This window comes from Lepisosteus platostomus, chromosome 25 (assembly GCF_059453375.1).
Source record: "Lepisosteus platostomus isolate fLepPlt1 chromosome 25, fLepPlt1.hap1, whole genome shotgun sequence".
Lineage (NCBI taxonomy): Eukaryota > Metazoa > Chordata > Actinopteri > Semionotiformes > Lepisosteidae > Lepisosteus > Lepisosteus platostomus.
Window position 1 is genome coordinate 2,267,424 of NC_142635.1, and position 18,720 is coordinate 2,286,143.

At 46.5% G+C, this 18,720-nt stretch overlaps 1 protein-coding gene and 1 long non-coding RNA gene across 7 annotated transcripts; both read right to left on the minus strand.

Annotated features, from left to right (window-relative positions):
- Positions 1-777: 777 nt before the first annotated feature.
- On the minus strand, positions 778-14,521 carry LOC148640524 (C-type lectin domain family 5 member A-like). 6 transcript variants are annotated; one of them, XM_088619867.1, is made up of 8 exons: positions 14,122-14,521; positions 13,655-13,749; positions 12,665-12,948; positions 10,337-10,423; positions 6,062-6,241; positions 5,020-5,168; positions 3,859-3,971; positions 778-2,632 (listed from the first exon to the last, which is right to left on the minus strand). In XM_088619867.1, the coding sequence occupies exons 3-8, from the start codon at positions 12,765-12,767 to the stop codon at positions 2,485-2,487; spliced, it is 780 nt and encodes a 259-aa protein (XP_088475993.1). In that variant the 5' UTR covers positions 12,768-12,948; positions 13,655-13,749; positions 14,122-14,521; the 3' UTR covers positions 778-2,484. The 6 variants fall into 6 exon arrangements, with proteins under 6 accessions (XP_088475993.1, XP_088475994.1, XP_088475992.1 ...); XM_088619868.1 differs by lacking the exon at positions 14,122-14,521 and adding an exon at positions 13,921-14,059 and having other exon boundaries at positions 12,665-12,852; XM_088619866.1 differs by lacking the exon at positions 14,122-14,521 and adding an exon at positions 13,921-14,059.
- A 2,250-nt stretch (positions 14,522-16,771) lies between these two features.
- Positions 16,772-18,177, minus strand: LOC148640525 (uncharacterized). The gene is made up of 2 exons (XR_015930379.1): positions 17,472-18,177; positions 16,772-17,327 (listed from the first exon to the last, which is right to left on the minus strand). It is a non-coding gene; the product is annotated as an uncharacterized LOC148640525 (long non-coding RNA).
- Positions 18,178-18,720: the final 543 nt, after the last annotated feature.

An 18,720-nucleotide genomic window follows, 5' to 3' on the forward strand; every position in this document is an offset into this window, starting at 1 on the left:
CAGTGGACTGTCCAGCTGGTCCTCATGATCCTCACAGCTCAGGGACTCAGCCTTTGGAAAGGTCTGAGCTTCAGTCTTGTTTCTCCAGTAACAGTTAGAAGACACACTCTGACACACGAGGGTCTCGACATCATCGACTTCTTCATCATCATCATCTGTACAAAGGTTCACGATCACTGAGGCTCAATGTGTCTGAAGCAGAAATAAAGTTTCCACAGCAACTCGTGTAATGTAGCGCCGTGATTTCATGTGTTCAGACGAACAAAATACGAGACAAACAGCAACAGTTTACAGCTACAGCACTAAAAGCCGCCTCGGATTTTTCACAAAGAATGGAAACAATGATTAAATATCTCTTTTTGCTCAATAATAACTCCTTCGTGTTTCTTAAACTCAGATAAACAGCAACACATTTAAAATTCCCGCCCGATCTGATTGGCTGTGGATCTTCTTATTCATAAACAGAGAGTTCAGACCCCAGTCACATGACCCGGGTGTTTAATACACACCAGACCCTCACTACTGCACTGTAAACCAGCCCTCCATAGACTCGTGTATCACCACCGCCGCCGGCGGACAGTTATCGGAATCGACACCCCCTGCTGTAGCCCGATCAATAGGCTTCATTTTATTGTTATTTTATTTCGAATTCACTGACACTGCGGGCTTTCTTACGTTTTCAATTTAATATCCAAAGACATCCCGAAGTCCACATATTTAAACGTAAATTGTATTTTTGAAGGACGAGTCACAATAATGACAATTTTGACTCCTAAACAGGTTAATAACAGCTTTATTATAGAATTAACCAAACAATTTAAGACCGTTTAAAATAAATCCTGTCCTGTCCAGTGCCCCTGGAGAAGGAGAGGAAGGACTGTCTGCAGAGGCCAGAGCTGTCAGCCCAGCAGAGGGCATCCCAGAGGCTTCTCCTGGCCAAGCAGAGGGGGCACAGCCTCCCCAGGGAAGAGCCGCTGGCTGGGTCTCTAGAGGGAGGAGGAGCTGTTGACCTTCCTGCTGCTTCTCCACTCGTCCCCAGGGCAGCTGTCCTGTTAGTATCCAGCAGCACCAGTGCTGCTCCTGAGCCCCTCATTCTGCCTCTCTGGCTGTTCCTGAACACTCCCTGTGTGGCTGTTTGCTGACAATGATGCCTGTGGAGCTTTAAACTAAACTGCCCTGTGTCCCTGCCTGCTTCAGCTCATACTCCCCATTCCCATCAGCAGGGCTGCCTCTCAGTGTCACTGTGTTCATTCTGACTTCCCACTGCTTCACTGACTGGGTTTCTCCTGGGCCAGTCTGGCCTGGACCTGTGTCTTCTATCCCTTTACACCCTGTGATCTCAGGCTCAAGACTGTCAGGCCTGGGGGCTGGGGGGCCGATTCTCATCAGCAGGGAAAGAGCCCATCAGCCCCAGAGACACAGGAGCCCCTGAGACAGAACAGAGTCTGAGAGCAACAACCTCTACTGCTGTGTGAACTGAGTGATGAAAATAAACTCCAGAATGATCAGTGCCACTATCCAGACTTGTGTGTCATTATTCACTTCTCATTTGTTTCTATAGTTTTTCTCTGACCAGCTGTCCACAGGTCCTGCACTGACCAGACAGCAGGTCAGTCAGTATGTCAGCTGGAGCCTCAGTGCACACTGGGACTACAGGTCACTATTCAGCACAGAAGAAAAGGCAACAATTCAACTGAAAGATGCAGTTTAGGTTCTGTGTTCCACAAGGCTGGTTATGAACATTAGTAATATCTCAACTCTCCTTTCAGTCTGGTAACCTGAATCCTGTGTGGGAGGAGGCTGGACCCTGCTGGTCCCCTGTGTGTGAGGAGAGTGTCCATGTCCCCCTGTGACCTGAAACACTGCCCAGGCTGTAGAGCTCCACTCCGGCTCTGTGCAAGGGGCTGAGCCCTGTCTTTCATCTGAACCTGGCTGGACAGACGAGTCCCACACTGGTGCTGGACACAGCTCTGTGAAACTCCCTGGCTGAAGACGTCCAAACTCCCTTTCTCCATTAATACTGACTGAACTGATCCTCACTCCATTAATACTGACTGAACTGATCCTCACTCCATTAATACTGACTGAACTGATCCTCACTCCATTAACACTGATAGTCCAGAGGAGACCGCAGACACACAGAGTCCCACTGGACACAGCAAGACACAGCCCAGACATCTTCACACAGGCTGGATTGTCTCAAATACAAAATATTAACAATATAATTTGTAAAATACACAACAGAAATTTTACCTTTGAGAAACAAGCATTGACAAAAATAATTTAAAAATACAAAAATGCAACATATTTCAAAAAATTGGAATAAAATCCCCATGTTGCTGTCTGTCTGTGTCCCCAGCCTGGAGGACAGAAGGAGAGACAGTGAGGACCAGTGGAGAGACAAAAGACCAGGATCGTCTCCAGGATTCAGCAGAGGAGTCCCAGCAGACACACTGTCTCTCTCTCTCAGGTTTCTCCTCCTCCTCAGGACAGAGAGGGGGGCTGCCAGACTCTCACAGCATCCCCCTCACAGATCCAGGGGAGAGGTATTTCACAGTTTTGTGGATATACAGTTTTCCAATCCAGAGTCCAATATCCACAGTTCCCAGAGTAACCTGAACCAGCTGTGACCCTGTGAGAGAGAAGGAGATCAGAGTCACTGAGCCAGTCTGCTCACCTCAACACACCAGCACCTCTCTCTCCAGCTCCCTCTGCTGTCTCAGAGAAGACCTCCTGTGAAAACTGTCCTGTTATTCCTCACATTGCTGTTGACACATAGGAGCTCATGTTAACTTTTCTCTTTGATCAATAAGATTTACTCAGCAAGTTACAGTTTCTTACAAGTTAGATCATATTTACTTGTCTGTTTGACTTACTTCCTGCCACACAGTTAGAGACTCTGAAAACACAGTCAGTGGACCTGAGACACAACACAGTCAGAGCAGTGATTCCACCACAGTACCAATAAAACACCAGCAGTGCAGTACAGGTCAGTGGGACTGATCACTGCAGGGGCTCAGTTTGTTCTCATTCTGAGCACTTTAGAGCTGCTTCTTCCTTCAGGCCCCCTGAATTACTCACTGACTGTGGGAGATTCTGCTCCTGAATAAAAAGTCCCCTTGCTTTGTGAATTAGGATTGTCAACCTGTTTCAGACCATCTGTCTGTAGGGAAAACAGAGTGAATTTCACTACTCAGAGAAGAGACTCAGAGCTGCAGACAGACAGGCTGTGTGTGAGAAGAGAGCAGTCAGACAGTATCTGACTTCAGTGGAGACATGATCTTAAACTTGTGATGTTGTGAGACGTGTGCCTGAGGTTTCTCTCTCATGTCTCCTGCAGGAGTGTATGTGAATCACAGGTGAGTCCAGGCTGTTATGTCTCTGAGATTATTTCCAGAAGACAAAGTGCTGGAGAGTCTCTCGATGGGGTTGAAGTGACACAGCTGGGAGGAGCTACAGCTGTGATGTTCAGGAGACTCTTGTCTGCAGAGACCTGGACTGAAACGTGTGGCTGAAGTCCAGTCCTCCTGCATGACAACACTGAGGATTTCTGACATGCGATGTTCTGGCTTTTCCTAAAAATTGTATTTTTTTACTCTTATTGTGAAATACACTGGGGTCTGTAATCTGTTTTAATGGCATTAATTGGAACTTCATCATCTCTGGCTGTGTATTCTGACTAAGTGCTGTGGATTAATATTCTGTAAGAATCTCGATTCTATTTTTCCAGTATCTAAACCATGTTTCATCTGTAATAGTGACCCAGTGACACCCTTGAAACTGTTTATGTACCATCTAGTATCAAGTGGGCTTGACAAACACACAACACAAGACACAACACACAACACACATACTTACACTCTACTGTCCAGGACTGTTCCATCAACCCATCTCCACTCAGATCTGCTGTCCTTCCTGTTCAGACCAATCCAGTAGTTAGTGTTGTCCTTTACTAGATGTCCCAGGAGCTCCTGCAGAGACACACAGAGCAGGTCAGCTCACCCTGGACACCAGCACCAGTCCAGCTGGACTCTGGGTCAGCTCACCCTGGACACCAGCGCCAGTCCAGCTAGACTCTGGGTCAGCTCACCCTGGACACACACACTCAGTCCAGCTGCCTGAACACCTGAACCTAAACACATCTTCCTACTCCTCACAAAAGAGAACAGACTCACAGTGAACACATACAGAGTGACCTCAGCTCACATATCCAGCCTCATTAGCTGGATTCAGAGACAATCAGAACGTGTGTTTCCCATCATCACTGAGAATCAAGACCAGGTTAGAGGTCTTTACTAGAGACCTTTCATTTCTACTGTTCCAGACAGTAGCCATCAAGGACAGTTTTGGATGTATAAACATCTCTTCATTACAGTACCTCAGCCATTTCTTGATTAATAATTCAACTCCATCAGTTCCTCTTCTAACCAGATATTTTCTCTCTCTGTGTCTGAGTTTCCTTGGAAACGTGCAGCTGTGAGCAGGAAACAGCTGTTTTTCCAGAGTTAAACGTCCCGCTGATGGGGCTTGTCTGGGTAGCTGGTTCCACACTGTCACAGCCCTTCATGCCAGTGAGAGCAGCAGGAAAGGAGGTTGTGGGTCTGGTGTCAGCTGGGCAGTGTGTCTCCTGGGACAGGGCTGGTCTGAGATCAGAAACTGTATCTGAGCACACAGTGGGCATGATCTCACTGTGCCTGGTGTTGGGCAGCACTGCCTGTGAGCTGTAGAGCAGAGATCCATCCCCACACTCTCATCTCTGACTCTGCTGCTCACTCTGCTCTGTTCACACACAGGCTGTACAGGGGAAATAGTCACTGCTTTTCAAACTCTGAAGGTGAGGACACTGATGAAGGGCTCATAAGGGGACTGATGAGGAACATTTATTTGAGAGGATTAATGAAGAGATTATAATTTTATTCGAAATATTAAGTCGGTCTTTGTATTTTTGAATGGCTTTTCAGTGGAGTGTTTTTAAAAATTATGCTAATCTTTCTCCCTCAGTGAATCTCTTGTTCTCACCAGTTCCTTTTTGTCATTAATCACCAGCAGCTGAGCTCCCACTGACAAGCAGAACTGATTCGCAGACACCCAGGATCTCTGGTCTGTAGAGACGTAGTAACATCTTCCACTGTCTCCCCCCTTCCATCCCTCTGGACAGCACTGCTGCTCTGTACAGACAGACACACAGGAACCACCTGGATTAATACTGACTGAGCCTCAGGGATTCCTCAGGACTCTCCTCTGGACAGACAGACACACAGGAATCACCTGGATTAATACTGACTGAGCCTCAGGGATTCCTCAGGACTCTCCTCTGTACAGACAGACACACAGGAATCACCTGCATTAATACTGACTGAGCCTCAGGGATTCCTCAGGACTCTCCTCTGTACAGACAGACACACAGGGATCACCTGGATTAATACTGACTGAGCCTCAGGGATTCCTCAGGACTCTCCTCTGTACAGACAGACACACAGGGATCACCTGGATTAATACTGACTGAGCCTCAGGGATTCCTCAGGACTCACCTCTGTACAGACAGACACACAGAATTACCTGGATTAATACTGACTGAGCCTCAGGGATTCCTCAGGACTCTCCTCCGTACAGACTCTCTCAGTTCAGTTCAGTGACACTCAACCACTGAGCTCCTGTACTGTTCCTCCTGGAGTCCTGCAGCACTGAGACTCACACTGACAGACGGGTCAGTAGTGAGTCTCTACCTGATTGTCACTGACTGTGTGGAGAACAGCCCTGAGGCTCTTATCCTCATGTCTGAGAGTCTGTCTGTCTTCTCAAACACGTCTCTTACCAACAGCAGCAGCTCCAGCTCCAGACCAACCTGAAGACCAGCTCTGTCCAAGAAACAGGTCTTCTCTCTCCTCTCTGCTGCTGTTTCACCTTGCAGACCTGTCACTCCTACACACACACTCAACTCTCACTCCTACACACACACTCAACTCTCACTCCCACACACACACTCAACTCTCACTCCCACACACACTCAACTCTCACTCCCACACACACACTCAACTCTCACTCCCACACACACACTTACTTCTCTTCCCAGTAGAAGGGTCCACACAGAACTTCTCCAGCTGTTTCCTGTATCTCTCAGCTTCACTCCTGTATCTCTCAGCATCACTCCAGTGTGTCTCAGATTTATTCTGGTTTCCCTCCAGCTTTTCCTCCTTCTTCTCCAGTCTTCTCTCCCAGTCTGAGCTGTTCTGTTTCCACACTGCAGGTCACAGCCCCAGAACACACAACATCATTTAATCAACCAGATTCATCTGTCTGCCTGTCATCTGTATATCAGCTGTCCGTCTCTGTCTGCCTGATCTATCAATCACAGGAATGATCCACTTCAGTAGTATTATCATCTCCTGGTCTGTGCATCTCTGATCTTAATTATTTAATTAAACTAATGATTTACAATTAATATCATGAGTATTTCAGTGCTAGTTGAGAAAGGGTGTGTGTCTGGATGAGGACAGATAAGAGCACAGCGATCCACACAGGAAGCAGGAGCTACAGCAGACAGCTCTCCTGGGGAACTGGGAGCTGCAGGAAGCTCCGCCTGAGAGGACCTGTGTGTTCCTGCAGAGTCTTCTGTCTTCATCCTGACAGCCTGGGGATGCAGCACGAGAGCACACAGCCTGCTGGGTTGGGTACAGAGAGAGTGGACTTTAAACCCAGGGAGGCTGTGATGAAAGTTTACGTCATGGTTAAACCCCATGTACTGTACAATACTGTGTTCAGCTCCCCAGTAACAGTATTTTACAGTACAGAACAGTGTAGCGGCGAGGCTTATTAATAAGAAAGAGTTAAGTGTTCTGAGCCTTCCCAAATGAGGCCCCATCTCTCTGTTCAACTCTGTGGTGCAGCCACAGAGAATCTATTCATGCAGGCTGATTTAAGGTTTCCTTTGATAAGGTTTCCTAGGACAGCTCCCAAAGGGGGATGCACTTAGCTAAGCCTGGCTATCATGATCAATGGTCATCCATTGGCGCCTATCTGTCTAGGGAGTGCCAGATGGACATCTGGACTGCATTCCTAAGTGTCAGGAGTAAGTGACTCATATCTCACCTTGATCAACCAATCAGGGACTGGTAGGGCCGAGTAACCCACGTGGGACTCTGATGCCCATGGAACTTTCAGCCAATCAACGAGCTGAAGTTCCTCCAGGTAAAAACAGGCAACACAGAGATTCAGTGAGATTCAGAAGGGATTCAGTGTGGAATTCTGTGGACAATTCTAAAGGGAATTCAAAGGAGAATTCCAGGGCAGGACGGCCCAGGAGCAGAAGGCTCCCAAGGGCAGGACATTCTCGCAGCGCGCCTCCTGACCATCCTAAGACTCAGCCCGGACAACCACGGAACAGCCAGTGTGTCCGAGTGCCAGAACTTTCCTCTGTTCTAAGAGTCTAGAGCGGAGGTTGCCAGAGAGTAACCAGAGGACCCACCCGAGGTGAGCACCAGCAGCAGGCCTCGTGAACAGGTCGGAACTTTGGACAGCTGTTTGGTTCTCTGGCTTCCCCTGGACTCTCGGCTCTCTCCTTCGGCTTCGGTATTTGGATCACGACTTATATTTATCGGCCCCCGGAAGTGGGTTCACTACTTGGTTTCGGTTTCACTAGCCGAATCCGTAACACCTACATACAATACTGTGTTCAGCTCCCCAGTAACAGTATTTTACAATACAGAATAGCAAAGAGATAATTGTTATTATTATTAGTGAAAAACTGTCTGGCACTCCATATTTAGCTCACAGCTCTGAAAGGAAAGTAAGATTTTGTGAAGCTGGTCTCACACTTCAACACTTAAACACTAAATCATCAATACAAAATCATTACACTTTGTAAAATTAATTTAATTATATTTAATTATATTAGATCATTTCTGAATGAAGAAATCCCCAACACACTAGGGTCTGTACTTACACATATATTGTAGGTAGATCAGTTATAATCCTGTTCGTACATATATTCTCACTCTCGTTAATAATACTATATGTTTCTCAACCTTTTCTGTGTGTTTATAGTGTGCTTGTACCTGTATTCTCTATAATCATGAGTCTTGTTCACTGCTATTTTCTGTTTTAGCTTGTGAAGACAAAACCACAACCTTCCCCACAGAGAAGCTCTGAATGACCAGAGGAACGTCACCATGGCAACAGGGCTCAAATACAGAATGACCTCAACACTTCACACTGCTACAGCCCTTCAGGAAACACAACTGTGGTGTTAAAAATACTTTCAGAAAAAATTAAAACACTTCACTGGCTTTGTGCAATTAGGACTTTCAGGTCATGTGACTTGTAGTCTCTTCCTGTCTCAGGCAGTAAGAGAGCAGCTTGAGCCCAGCAGCTCACAGCCTGGAGCCTCAGTCCTGAACAGCAGATATCCAGAGGCTGATCAGAGCCCAGAATATCTGGTATTGCTTCACACACACATATAAAAGAGAAGGGTGACTGTGTGTAATTCAAACATCAAAGCCATTTGATCACTGTAAGATTAGACACAGATTCACACAGGTCCATATGAAATGACAGGAGCGACTATCAGACTTACAGACTGTCCCCAGGGCAATGACTGTGACCAGTAAGACACACACTGTGACTCCCAGGCTGATGGACACACAGCTCCTACTCCTGGACTGTCCTGGCCAGGGAGAGAGGGAGACAGGTGAATTCTCCCCTCAGACTGGACACAGCAGGACTCTGAGTGGCCGGGGAAGTGGAGCTCAAGCAGACACCCTGACTGGAGCTGCAGGGTGTCACTGGGACTGACTGTGGAGGAGGGGTGTGAGCAGCTGAAGGCTCAGAGTGAGACACTTCAGGAGGGGGGCTGACAGAGGCGTCTCCTCACACCAGAGCTGTGAAGAGGTCATGTGACTGAACTCTCACACTCTGACAGGGGCGGCCAGTGAGACTGACCACTGAGGAGTGAAAATACACCGTGGTCAGAGCGAAGACCCACTGGTGCAGACTGACTGACTGAGAGAGATCACAAAGAGAGTCAGATAGAAACAGCCAAGGAGACCAGGAAACACAAAGAATAAAATGTCAGGCATGAACAGATCAGATATAAAGGTGAAATAGTGCAGCAGAGCAGACACACACTGTGTCAGTATGCAGGTGTGTTGACCTTTCACTGTGTCAGTTAGCTGATCAGGTCTTTCATTCTGTCTTGTTGTGTATCAGTGAGTCGCTGTCAGAGTCACAGACAGACGACAGTAAGTCAGAGTTTATCAGTGTGTTACAGAACCAGTGTATCAGAGTATAACTGTGTGAGTGTAACAGTGTATCAGAGTGTTATTGTGCTACTGTCTCAGTATCTCAGTATATCAGTGTCTCAGTGTCTTGGTCTCTCAGTGTCTCAGTCTCACAGTCTCTCAGTCTCTCAGTCTCTCAGTATCTCAATATTTTAATGTCTCAGTGTCTCTCAGTCTCTCAGTACATCAGCTCTGTACTCACTGGTCTGCTCTCCTCCTGGCTCTCTCTCTGCTCTCCTGGTCACAGTCTCATACACGTCCTGTGCTGGTTTCTGTAGCCCAGTGTAAACACTCTCTGTGTCCATAGTTCTGACTGTTTTAGCAGGGTCCAGTGAGACGTTTGGACACTGAGTCACACTGAGTCTCTGCCAGGTCAGAGTGACACTAAAGCACTGGACAGCAAACAGGAACTCAGAAACCCCTCCTCCTCTCCTTCTTGCTCATTCTCTCTCTCTCTAACCCTCTGAGAGACGCTGGCACAGCCTGAGACAGAGGAACATCTCCAGACACACTAGACTGAGAGGGAGAAGGACACAGAGACACCATCACACTCACAGAGGCACAGAGTGAGAGAGGCAGAGAGACAGCAGGAGAAAGACAGTGTCTGGTCACTCTCCCAGCGCAGCGTCAGTGTCCTGTACTGCCCAGCAGCACAACCTGTCTCTCTGGACTCTGTCCAGCCCAGTAGCAGGAGGTGTGTTCCCAGTGTGTTCCTGGATAGTGTCTGTGAGGCTGACAGTCAGATCCAGTCCCGACTCCAGCAGGGAGCTGTGTCAGCATGCGCAGGAACAAGAGACACCTGAGACTCCACAGCCAAAACATTGTGTTTCTTCTCTTCTCTTTCAGCAGGAATAAACCTTTACCTGTTCCTCTGCAGCCTGCAAACACTGTGATCAGCTGTAAGTCTCAGGCCAGGCTGCCTGCACACTGACAGTCACACTAAGAGAGAGTGAGCACCAGTGGCAAGAGTCTCTTGTTCTTGAAGAGATGAGAATGAAGAAGGTGACTCTCAAACACACTCTTTTCCCTGTAAGAAGGACATGATGGACTGTTAGACTTACAGATCCCCACGACAGCGACTGCAGCCAGCAAGAGGCACACTGTGACTCCCAGAGCAATGAGCAGACCCCTCCTGCTCCTGGGCTGGGCTGAGACAGAGAGAGAGAGAGGTTAATAAAGAAACTCTGACCGCCTGGCACACAGCTGGGGAGGGTGAGGAGGAGACACAGCTCCCGTCCTGCGCTGTGGTCCGAGTGGGGTCAGACTTCACATGAACGAGAGCTCTGGGCAGTGAGAGAGAAAATACTGCAGAAAAACCAAACCACAAGACAACAAACAGGAAACTACAGTCGTGTCAGCTTTCTATAGAAGAAGGGTTACAAACAGATATATGATTTAAAAGTATTTATGTGCAGTCACATTTATTTGTCTCTATAACAATATGTGCAATGTAATTTAGAAACTAGTTGTTGTGCAAGTTTAAGGCATCTTAGACACACTGAGGTGTTACAGAATATGTCTGTTCTGAGCATCTTCACTCAGAGACTCCACAGGTTTCTTACTGTATAAAACACATCCACACAGAAGAACAGTGAGAAACGAGAGCAGTTCAGTAGTTAGGAGCTCACTGATCCAGGGTATCGGCTTCAACACCACAGCAGGACAGCCATCCCAGACTCCCACAGCTGCTCTGGAGTCAGAAGAGCTTCGACTCTTAATAATACAGCTGAGTTTGGGAGGGAAGAAACCCAGCTTGGAATGTGCAGTCAAACACCTGATCACATCTCAAGGCCACCTGCAAACGAGCTGCCAGTGTTAAGTGTGAGTAGCTCAACCATCAAACCCACAAATAAGATCTCATGGACTCTGTGTCAGGTGTTCCTCACCAGAGACCACTTTCTGGACTGGGAAACACAGATCTGCCAGGACTAACTGTTTAAATTCAGTGGAATCTTCCTGTGAAGAAGTCAGACATCTCTACAATATGACCTGATCGCTCACTACAATGACAGGCTCTCATTCCTGCTTTTTCAGGAAATGACATCATGGAGAATTAGAGCACAGATTAGCAGAGGTGAGGGAGATCTGGACTGTTGTCCAGCCTCCTAAACTTTCATGAAAATTCAAGTTCTGGACTACTTGTAACAAATACTGTCATGACATCACAGTTCATAACTAATGCTAAACAACCGAGACCCTTTACAATATCTCAGTGTTACAGTGCAGCAGACAGACAGTATCACAGTGTTGTAGTGCAGCAGACAGTATCACAGTGTTACAGTGCAGCAGACAGTAGTGTTACAGTCTAGCAGACAGACAGTATCACAGCTTTACAGTCTAGCAGACAGACAGTATCATAGTGTTCCAGTGCAGCAGACAGAATCACAGTGTTACAGTCTAGCAGACAGACAGTATCACAGTGTTCTAGTGTAGCAGACAGACAGTATCACAGTGTTCCAGTGCAGCAGACAGGCAGTATCACAGTGTTCTAGTGTAGCAGACAGACAGTATCACAGTGTTGTAGTGCAGCAGACAGTATCACAGTGTTACAGTGCAGCAGACAGTAGTGTTACAGTCTAGCAGACAGACAGTATCACAGCTTTACAGTCTAGCAGACAGACAGTATCATAGTGTTCCAGTGCAGCAGACAGAATCACAGTGTTACAGTCTAGCAGACAGACAGTATCACAGTGTTCTAGTGTAGCAGACAGACAGTATCACAGTGTTCCAGTGCAGCAGACAGGCAGTATCACAGTGTTCTAGTGTAGCAGACAGACAGTATCACAGTGTTACAGTGCAGCAGACAGACAGTATCACAGTGTTCCAGTCTAGCAGACAGACAGTATCACAGTGTTACAGTCTAGCAGAGAGACAGTATCACAGTGTTCCTGTGCAGCTGACAGACAGTATCGCTGTGTTACAGTACAGCAGACAGTATTACAGTGTAACAGTCTAGCAGACAGACTTTCACAGTTTTACAGTCTAGAAGACAGACAGTATCACAGTGCTCCAGTGCAGCAGACAGACAGTATCACATTGTTACAATGCAGCAGACAGTATCAAAGTGTTACAGTGCAGCAGACAGACAGCATCACAGTGTTCCAGTGCAGCAGACAGACAGTATCACAGTGTTCCAGTGCAGCAGACAGTATCACAGTGTTACAGTCTAGCAGACAGACAGTATCACAGTGTTACAGCCTAGCAGACAGACAGTATCACAGTGTTACAGCCTAGCAGACAGACAGTATCACAGTGTTCCAGTGCAGCAGACAGACAGTATCACAGTGTTACAGTGCAGCAGACAGACAGTATCACAGTGCTCCAGTGCAGCAGACAGACAGTATCACAGTGCTCCAGTGTCAGAGGCAGCTGTGGGGGTCTGTACTCACTGTGGGGGGATCCTGGCTGTGCTGGAATAGTGGTGATGGTTGGGCTCTCCTGTCCCTGTATGTTAGTGAATTTGATGTCAGCGTAGGTCACATCTTCAGCCATGGTGTCTCACTGTCTCAGCGTCTTTAAAATGTCTCTTTCTCGTCACGCTGGACTGCCTCTCCGCACAGAGACAGAAGGAAGGGTACTGAACGAGGAAGAGTCAGAAGGAGGAGTTTTCTCAGTTCCTGTTGTTGTGACTCAATGCCCCCTTCTCATTTCAAACCTTTCTGCAGTTCTAATCCTGTAACAAACAGTTGGAACATAAAATATCCTCCATTTAAGTTCCACACGTTTGATTCTACATGTTAACATAATAGATTACTTCTATTTAGACAGATCCAAGACTTTTTAAAAATCATTTGCTGCTTCTACAGTGTTTACTAATCCTATTAGTTTGGTATCATGGGCAACCTGACAAGTTTACTAACTGGACCAGAAAGTAGATCACTGACATAAATCAGGAAGACCACCAGAAACTCCACCAGTTACATCATCCTAATAAGAGAACTGACCTCTCATCTGTGTTCTCTGCTTAATAACCAATTCTCAATCCAAACACAAATTCCTGGAATTTCTAACACCTGTGAAATGAGAATGAATCTTTTATGCTGAACTTTATCAAAAGCCTTCTGAAAATCTAACCAGACCAGATCATCCTCTCTGTGTGTCCATTCCCGATGCTGGCTGTGTGAAGATCTCTAGGAAGTTGCTCAGACAAGTCCTGCCTCTTCTGAATCTGTGCTGACTGGTCCCCAGTATCTGTTTTCCACACAGCTGATCCTCTACTTTAGTCCTTATGACAGAAGAGCCTGTTAAACATGTTAGATATCGATCTTCATTGTTTCAGCATCAGCTGTTCATTTTGAGAAAATGACAACCAGCCTCCTCCTCTCATCACTAGACAGGCTGTTCTCTGCTTTACAGACAAGTACAGTCAGTGATCTCACCTGTTGGTGAACTAACTGCATGTCTCAGGGGTGATGTAGAGTTAATCTTCTAGGGCAGCACATCTCTGATAAAACACTGCGTGTAAGTGATCACACTGAAATAAAGGTATAACAATCCAGTCAGTTTCAGACAGTCAGAGGAGTCCTGTCCCATCACCAGTGACTCTGACAGAGCACAGACAACAGGATCTTACTTCTCTTGAAATAAGACATGTTTAAAGGACACAGCCAGCAGAAAAGCACCTTGTAACCTTAAAACCCCAGACCTGTTTCCTGTGAAGACCCTCTGTGATCTTCTGCACAAGACAGGCTGACGTCTCAGGGACTGGCCTACCCCCCCACTGCTCTGTGAAGACTCACAAGCCAACAAACAGGATAGAAATATATTAGTGATACAAAGACGCAGACAAGTGGACAGTTGAGTAAAGCTGCATGTCAGTCTATGAGAGAACAGCAGAATGACCCACCTGTGTGAAGCAGGGCAGACAGCACTGAGCACCTTCACTCTGGGGTTACTGATGAGCAGTGCAGTCTCAGTATTTCAGAGAAAGAGTAAGAGACAAGTCATAAAGACATTGTGAGCAGAACATTCTCAACTAAAGGGGAAAATGTGCAAATTAGATGCAAATTGAAAAACATTGAATGACATCTGTCCCTGGACACTGGAGCTACTGAGCTCTGTGTCACAGAGTGCTCTCTAGGCCTCTGTAGATGTGTTTTGCAATTTAAACTGAGCTTCAGCACAGTGGAGTGACACTGTTACTACTAATAACAGTCCAGTGTCCAGAGTCTGGAGGAGGGGTCAGTACTGCTCACAGTCCAGTGTCCAGAGTCTGGAGGAGGGGTCAGTACTGCTCACAGTCCAGTGTCCAGAGTCTGGAGGAGGGGTCAGTACTGCCCACAGTCCAGTGTCCAGAGTCTGGAGGAGGGGTCAGTACTGCTCACAGTCCAGTGTCCAGAGTCTGGAGGAGGGGTCAGTACTGCTCACAGTCCAGTGTCCAGAGTCTGGAGGAGGGGTCAGTACTGCTCACAGTCCAGTGTCCAGAGTCCTGGGATGTGTTCTAAGAGAGTTGAGCACCACTGAGCAGAGCTTTCACACTGCTTACAGGATTAGTGTGCGGAGACGACTGTCTATGTCTTCTCTGATCTCTCACATGCTCTGTGTGATGTTGTGTATACTGTATTTGTACTGTTCTTGTATTTTTTGAAACTGTGTTTGTGTGTAAAATATAGCTGCTTGGATGCAAAACACATTTCTGAGACGTCGGACAACGGGGTATTGTCTGTATAATATTGTAATAAAGAATTAAATGCTGCTTAAGTGTATTTTATTGAGTCTTCTGTTTGCCCCTCAGCACAGACCTGTCCACTCCACAGCAAACAACACCAGTCCTCTGCTCTGTCAAATTACACAAAACCCTTTGTGGCAGAAAAGCAATTATGTAGTGGAGACACAACAGTGGTAATAAATTCATGATGTGTGTTTCTCAAAAACAAACAGTGTAATGTTCCCTTTCTCAGCTGGGCCTTCAATTCTGTTTGACAGGATGGGTTTGATTGAGAGGGTCAAATTAATTTGAAAAAACAGAATTTTTTTCAGGAAATTTTGATTTGTTTAAAGTAAATGTGTTTGTAGTCCTTCTATGAATTCTTCCACTAGAATAATGGGGATTTTTGACCTGGGGGTGTAATTTAGGCTCTTTATCTTTCATGAAAGTTTTCCACTTAAACTTTGTAGAAACAAAGAAGTTATTTATTTTCCAAGGTTTACTGAAAATTAAATAATACAAGTAAAGGGCAAACAGTGAAAATACTGAACAATCTCTTACCAGAGATCATTACAAACCTGAAGACCTCAAGCCTCTTATAAACATTAAAGGAGGGAGTCGCACTGGAACATTTTGTGGACATGATAACTACGCAGTATGAACATCAGATTCATTATAAATACGTGTTTTTTTTCTATTGTACAAATTCCAACGTAAAACGTATCGCCCAAGTGAAAACACACTCGTCATTTTATTGCGGTTCGAGGTCAGAGCTGCAGAGGTTTCGTCTCCGGATTACAATTACCAAAGCCAATTACAAAAGGTATTTTACTGAATCAAACTCCCACACTCTAACTGCATGGTCGTGTTTGCGTGACGTCATAGACAGTAGCCTCACCTGCGCCAGGCGAGCCGAGTCCCACACATGCGCAGAGGAGACGCTCACCGGCCGCAGGTGAGTTCATTATCGCTGCAACTGTTTACTTTATTAGTTATCCGTGAACTAATGCATAATTCACAACGTTCTCATTTTAAGTTTTCATATTGCTTTAAGTAACACATTAAGTACAGAATAGGTTATTTATTATAAATTTGAACAATAGGCAACATCTTGCCAACAGCCTAATCACTCTGAAACTGGTAACCCACTGAAGCTCAGCGGGTGTGAGCCTGGCCAGTACCTGGATGAGAGACCACTGGGAAAAACTAGGCTGCTACTGGAAGAGGTGTTAGTGGGACCAGCAGGGGGTGCTCACCCTGCGGTCCACGTGGGTCCTAATGCCCCAGTATAGTGACGGGGACACTATACTGTAAACAGGCGCCGTCCCTCGGATGAGACGTCAAACCGAGGTCCTGACTCTCTGTGGTCATTAAAAATCCCAGGGCGTTTCTCGAAAAGAGTAGGGGTGTAACCCCCACATCCTGGCCAAATTTCCCATTGGCCCTGACCAATCATGGCCTCCTAATAATCCCCCTCTGTGAATTGGCTACATTACTCTGCTCTCCTCCCCACTGAGAGCTGGTGTGTGGGGAGCGTTCTGGCGCACTGTGGCTGCCGTCGCATCATCCAGGTGGGGCTGCACACTGGGGGTGGTGGAGGGGATCCCCATTACCTGTAAAGCGCTTTGAGTGGAGTGTCCAGAAAAGCACTATATAAGTTAAAGCAATTATTATTATTATTATTATTATTATTATTATTATTATTATTATTATTATTATTATTATTATCTTACGAATGACTTCCAGGGACCTGTAATGGTTTTCTCGTTCACACATGTTGTCGGTGTCTGAGCTTGTGATCACGGCCCGTTACACACGAGTAATTCAGCTAGAAATCAGAATACAGATCTGAGCGCAGAGAATATATTTTACTGATATTCATCTCCTACATATATATAAAATACATTGGGGTTCAGTTTCAGTTTGATTTAGCTTAGAATAAAACTGATCAGTTAAAAAGAAAATCCACGATGTTTTGTGGAGAAGTGAGTCTTGTGGGGATCTGATCTTCAAGTGTCCCAGAGCAAGTGTTAAACCAGCATCACCCCTTCCTCCAGCTCTCCATCGACTAGGAGAAAGAAATCGGTCTGATCCTTTACAGATTCCTGCCTCCCACACTCCCCCCGGAATTCACCTCCCCGAATTCTCTCTGTACCCCTTTCTTCATACTCCTGCTCTCCTGACCCTTAAACACAAGTAACAGTAATTAAACAGTTGAACACAGGTGTAGAAGTTAGTGTTTCCAGCCTCAGAGCCTCTTCAGACTCCTGTTCTGTCTCAAGGTGTCCTGTTTCTCTGCAACCTGATGGCCTCCCGACACACAGACACCACTCCACAGCCAGAACCAGTTTCTTGTTTCCTTCCCAGAGTGGAGTCGACACCTGCTTGTTCCGTATTTGTGTTGCCTTGAGGTAAACAACGAGCAGGAAATGTCAGTGTAGTGTTCAGCTGACTCCAGCATGAAGGAATTCTGAGCCTCATCCTGACCTAGGTATTCATCTACAGGCACAGTGGAGCCACACAGTAAAACTGCAGGATTAAAACATCACCTGGTCACCTCGATGTTGTAAGAATCACCTCTCCCAGCAGCAGCCTTTCCAGTCTTTCCCCTGTGCCGTCTTCTCCAGGAGTCGGGAATGTCCGTGCTGGGATCCACAAGGAAAGGAAGAGGCAGACTGTGTGCCTGCTCACGGAGAAGAGGAGCAGACTCTGGCTGGACAGGGAGGGAGGTAAGAGCACCTGTGTCTGGGAGCTCAGGGTGACAGCAGTGCAGGAGGGAAGGTGAACATCCTGAAAGGAGGACAGGAGCTGACAGAGAGGGGCAAGAGGGGCTGAGAGCAGGAGAAGATCCCAGCAGGGCAATAACAACACATTGACAATAATACAGAATCTACCCCTCTCTCCACTAGAGTATTGATTCAGTCAGCTCACACTGAGTGAGAACACTGGCCACAGCAGAATTAGAGACAAACTGAAATCTAGAAATCTGTTCAAGACAGACGAGTTACAGACAGTCAGAGGATCAGAAACTGTAAAAGAACTGACAGCAGAAGCATGATTAACAGAATGAGTTTTTGATTAAGTAAGAAAAGCATTAAAGAGAATTACAGGAAATAAAATAACAGGAGGAAAAGAGGTTTCTTACTGCTGAACATCCGTTAATTAAAGCATCATCTGTTTTGTCCCCAAAACACTATTATATGAAAAACTATACAATTCTATAGATGCTCTCTGGATCTTTTCACTTCTTTTAAACAATTTAGATCCGTAGTAAAAGAAACTTATTCCTTTGTATTTTTGATTGTAACAGACAAGATCATTGTGTCATACTGTCACGCCCTCTGCAGCCAGAGGGCGCTCCTTCTCTGTCCTGTCTCTAGTTTCCGGTCTGCTGTCCTTCCTGTCCCTCTCTTTCCCTTGGGCTATATATTTCCGGGTCTTGCACTCTGTCCTCGCTCAGCATTGACGTTCGGATGTCCTGAGACCCGCCTAGCACCAGGGCGCCCCACGTCCGCTCCCTGAGGGCACAGGTTTCTATACGGCATTCCCGAACTCTTTGCACTAATGAGCCCGGGCCTTTTTCCCGTCTCGCCGCTACGCATATGGGTCTTTTTCCGCTCTCCTGCTCCCCACGGTTAGTCCCTTTGGACGTCCGTGACAGAATGCTGAGCCACCTACTGACCCCGCGAGCGGCGCTTTTTTTTGTCTTGCCGCAGTTTTTTTTCTTGTTCTCTGGGCTGTTTTTTTTTTTCAGTTCCTCTATTCTAATCACTGGATATCACTCCGATCTTCCGTGCC

Excerpts from the sequence above, each read along its gene's own strand:
- LOC148640524 (XM_088619865.1), bottom strand. The coding sequence starts at position 9,580 with ATGGACACAGAGAGTGTTTACACTGGGCTACAGAAACCAGCACAGGAC. Across the intron at positions 6,242-8,572 it reads CATTGCCCTGGGGACAGTCT|TGTGGAAACAGAACAGCTCA; the intron begins GTAAGTCTGATA and ends TGTGACCTGCAG. Across the intron at positions 2,633-3,858 it reads ACAGTCCTGGACAGTAGAGT|GGTCACAGCTGGTTCAGGTT; the intron begins GTAAGTATGTGT and ends TCTCTCTCACAG.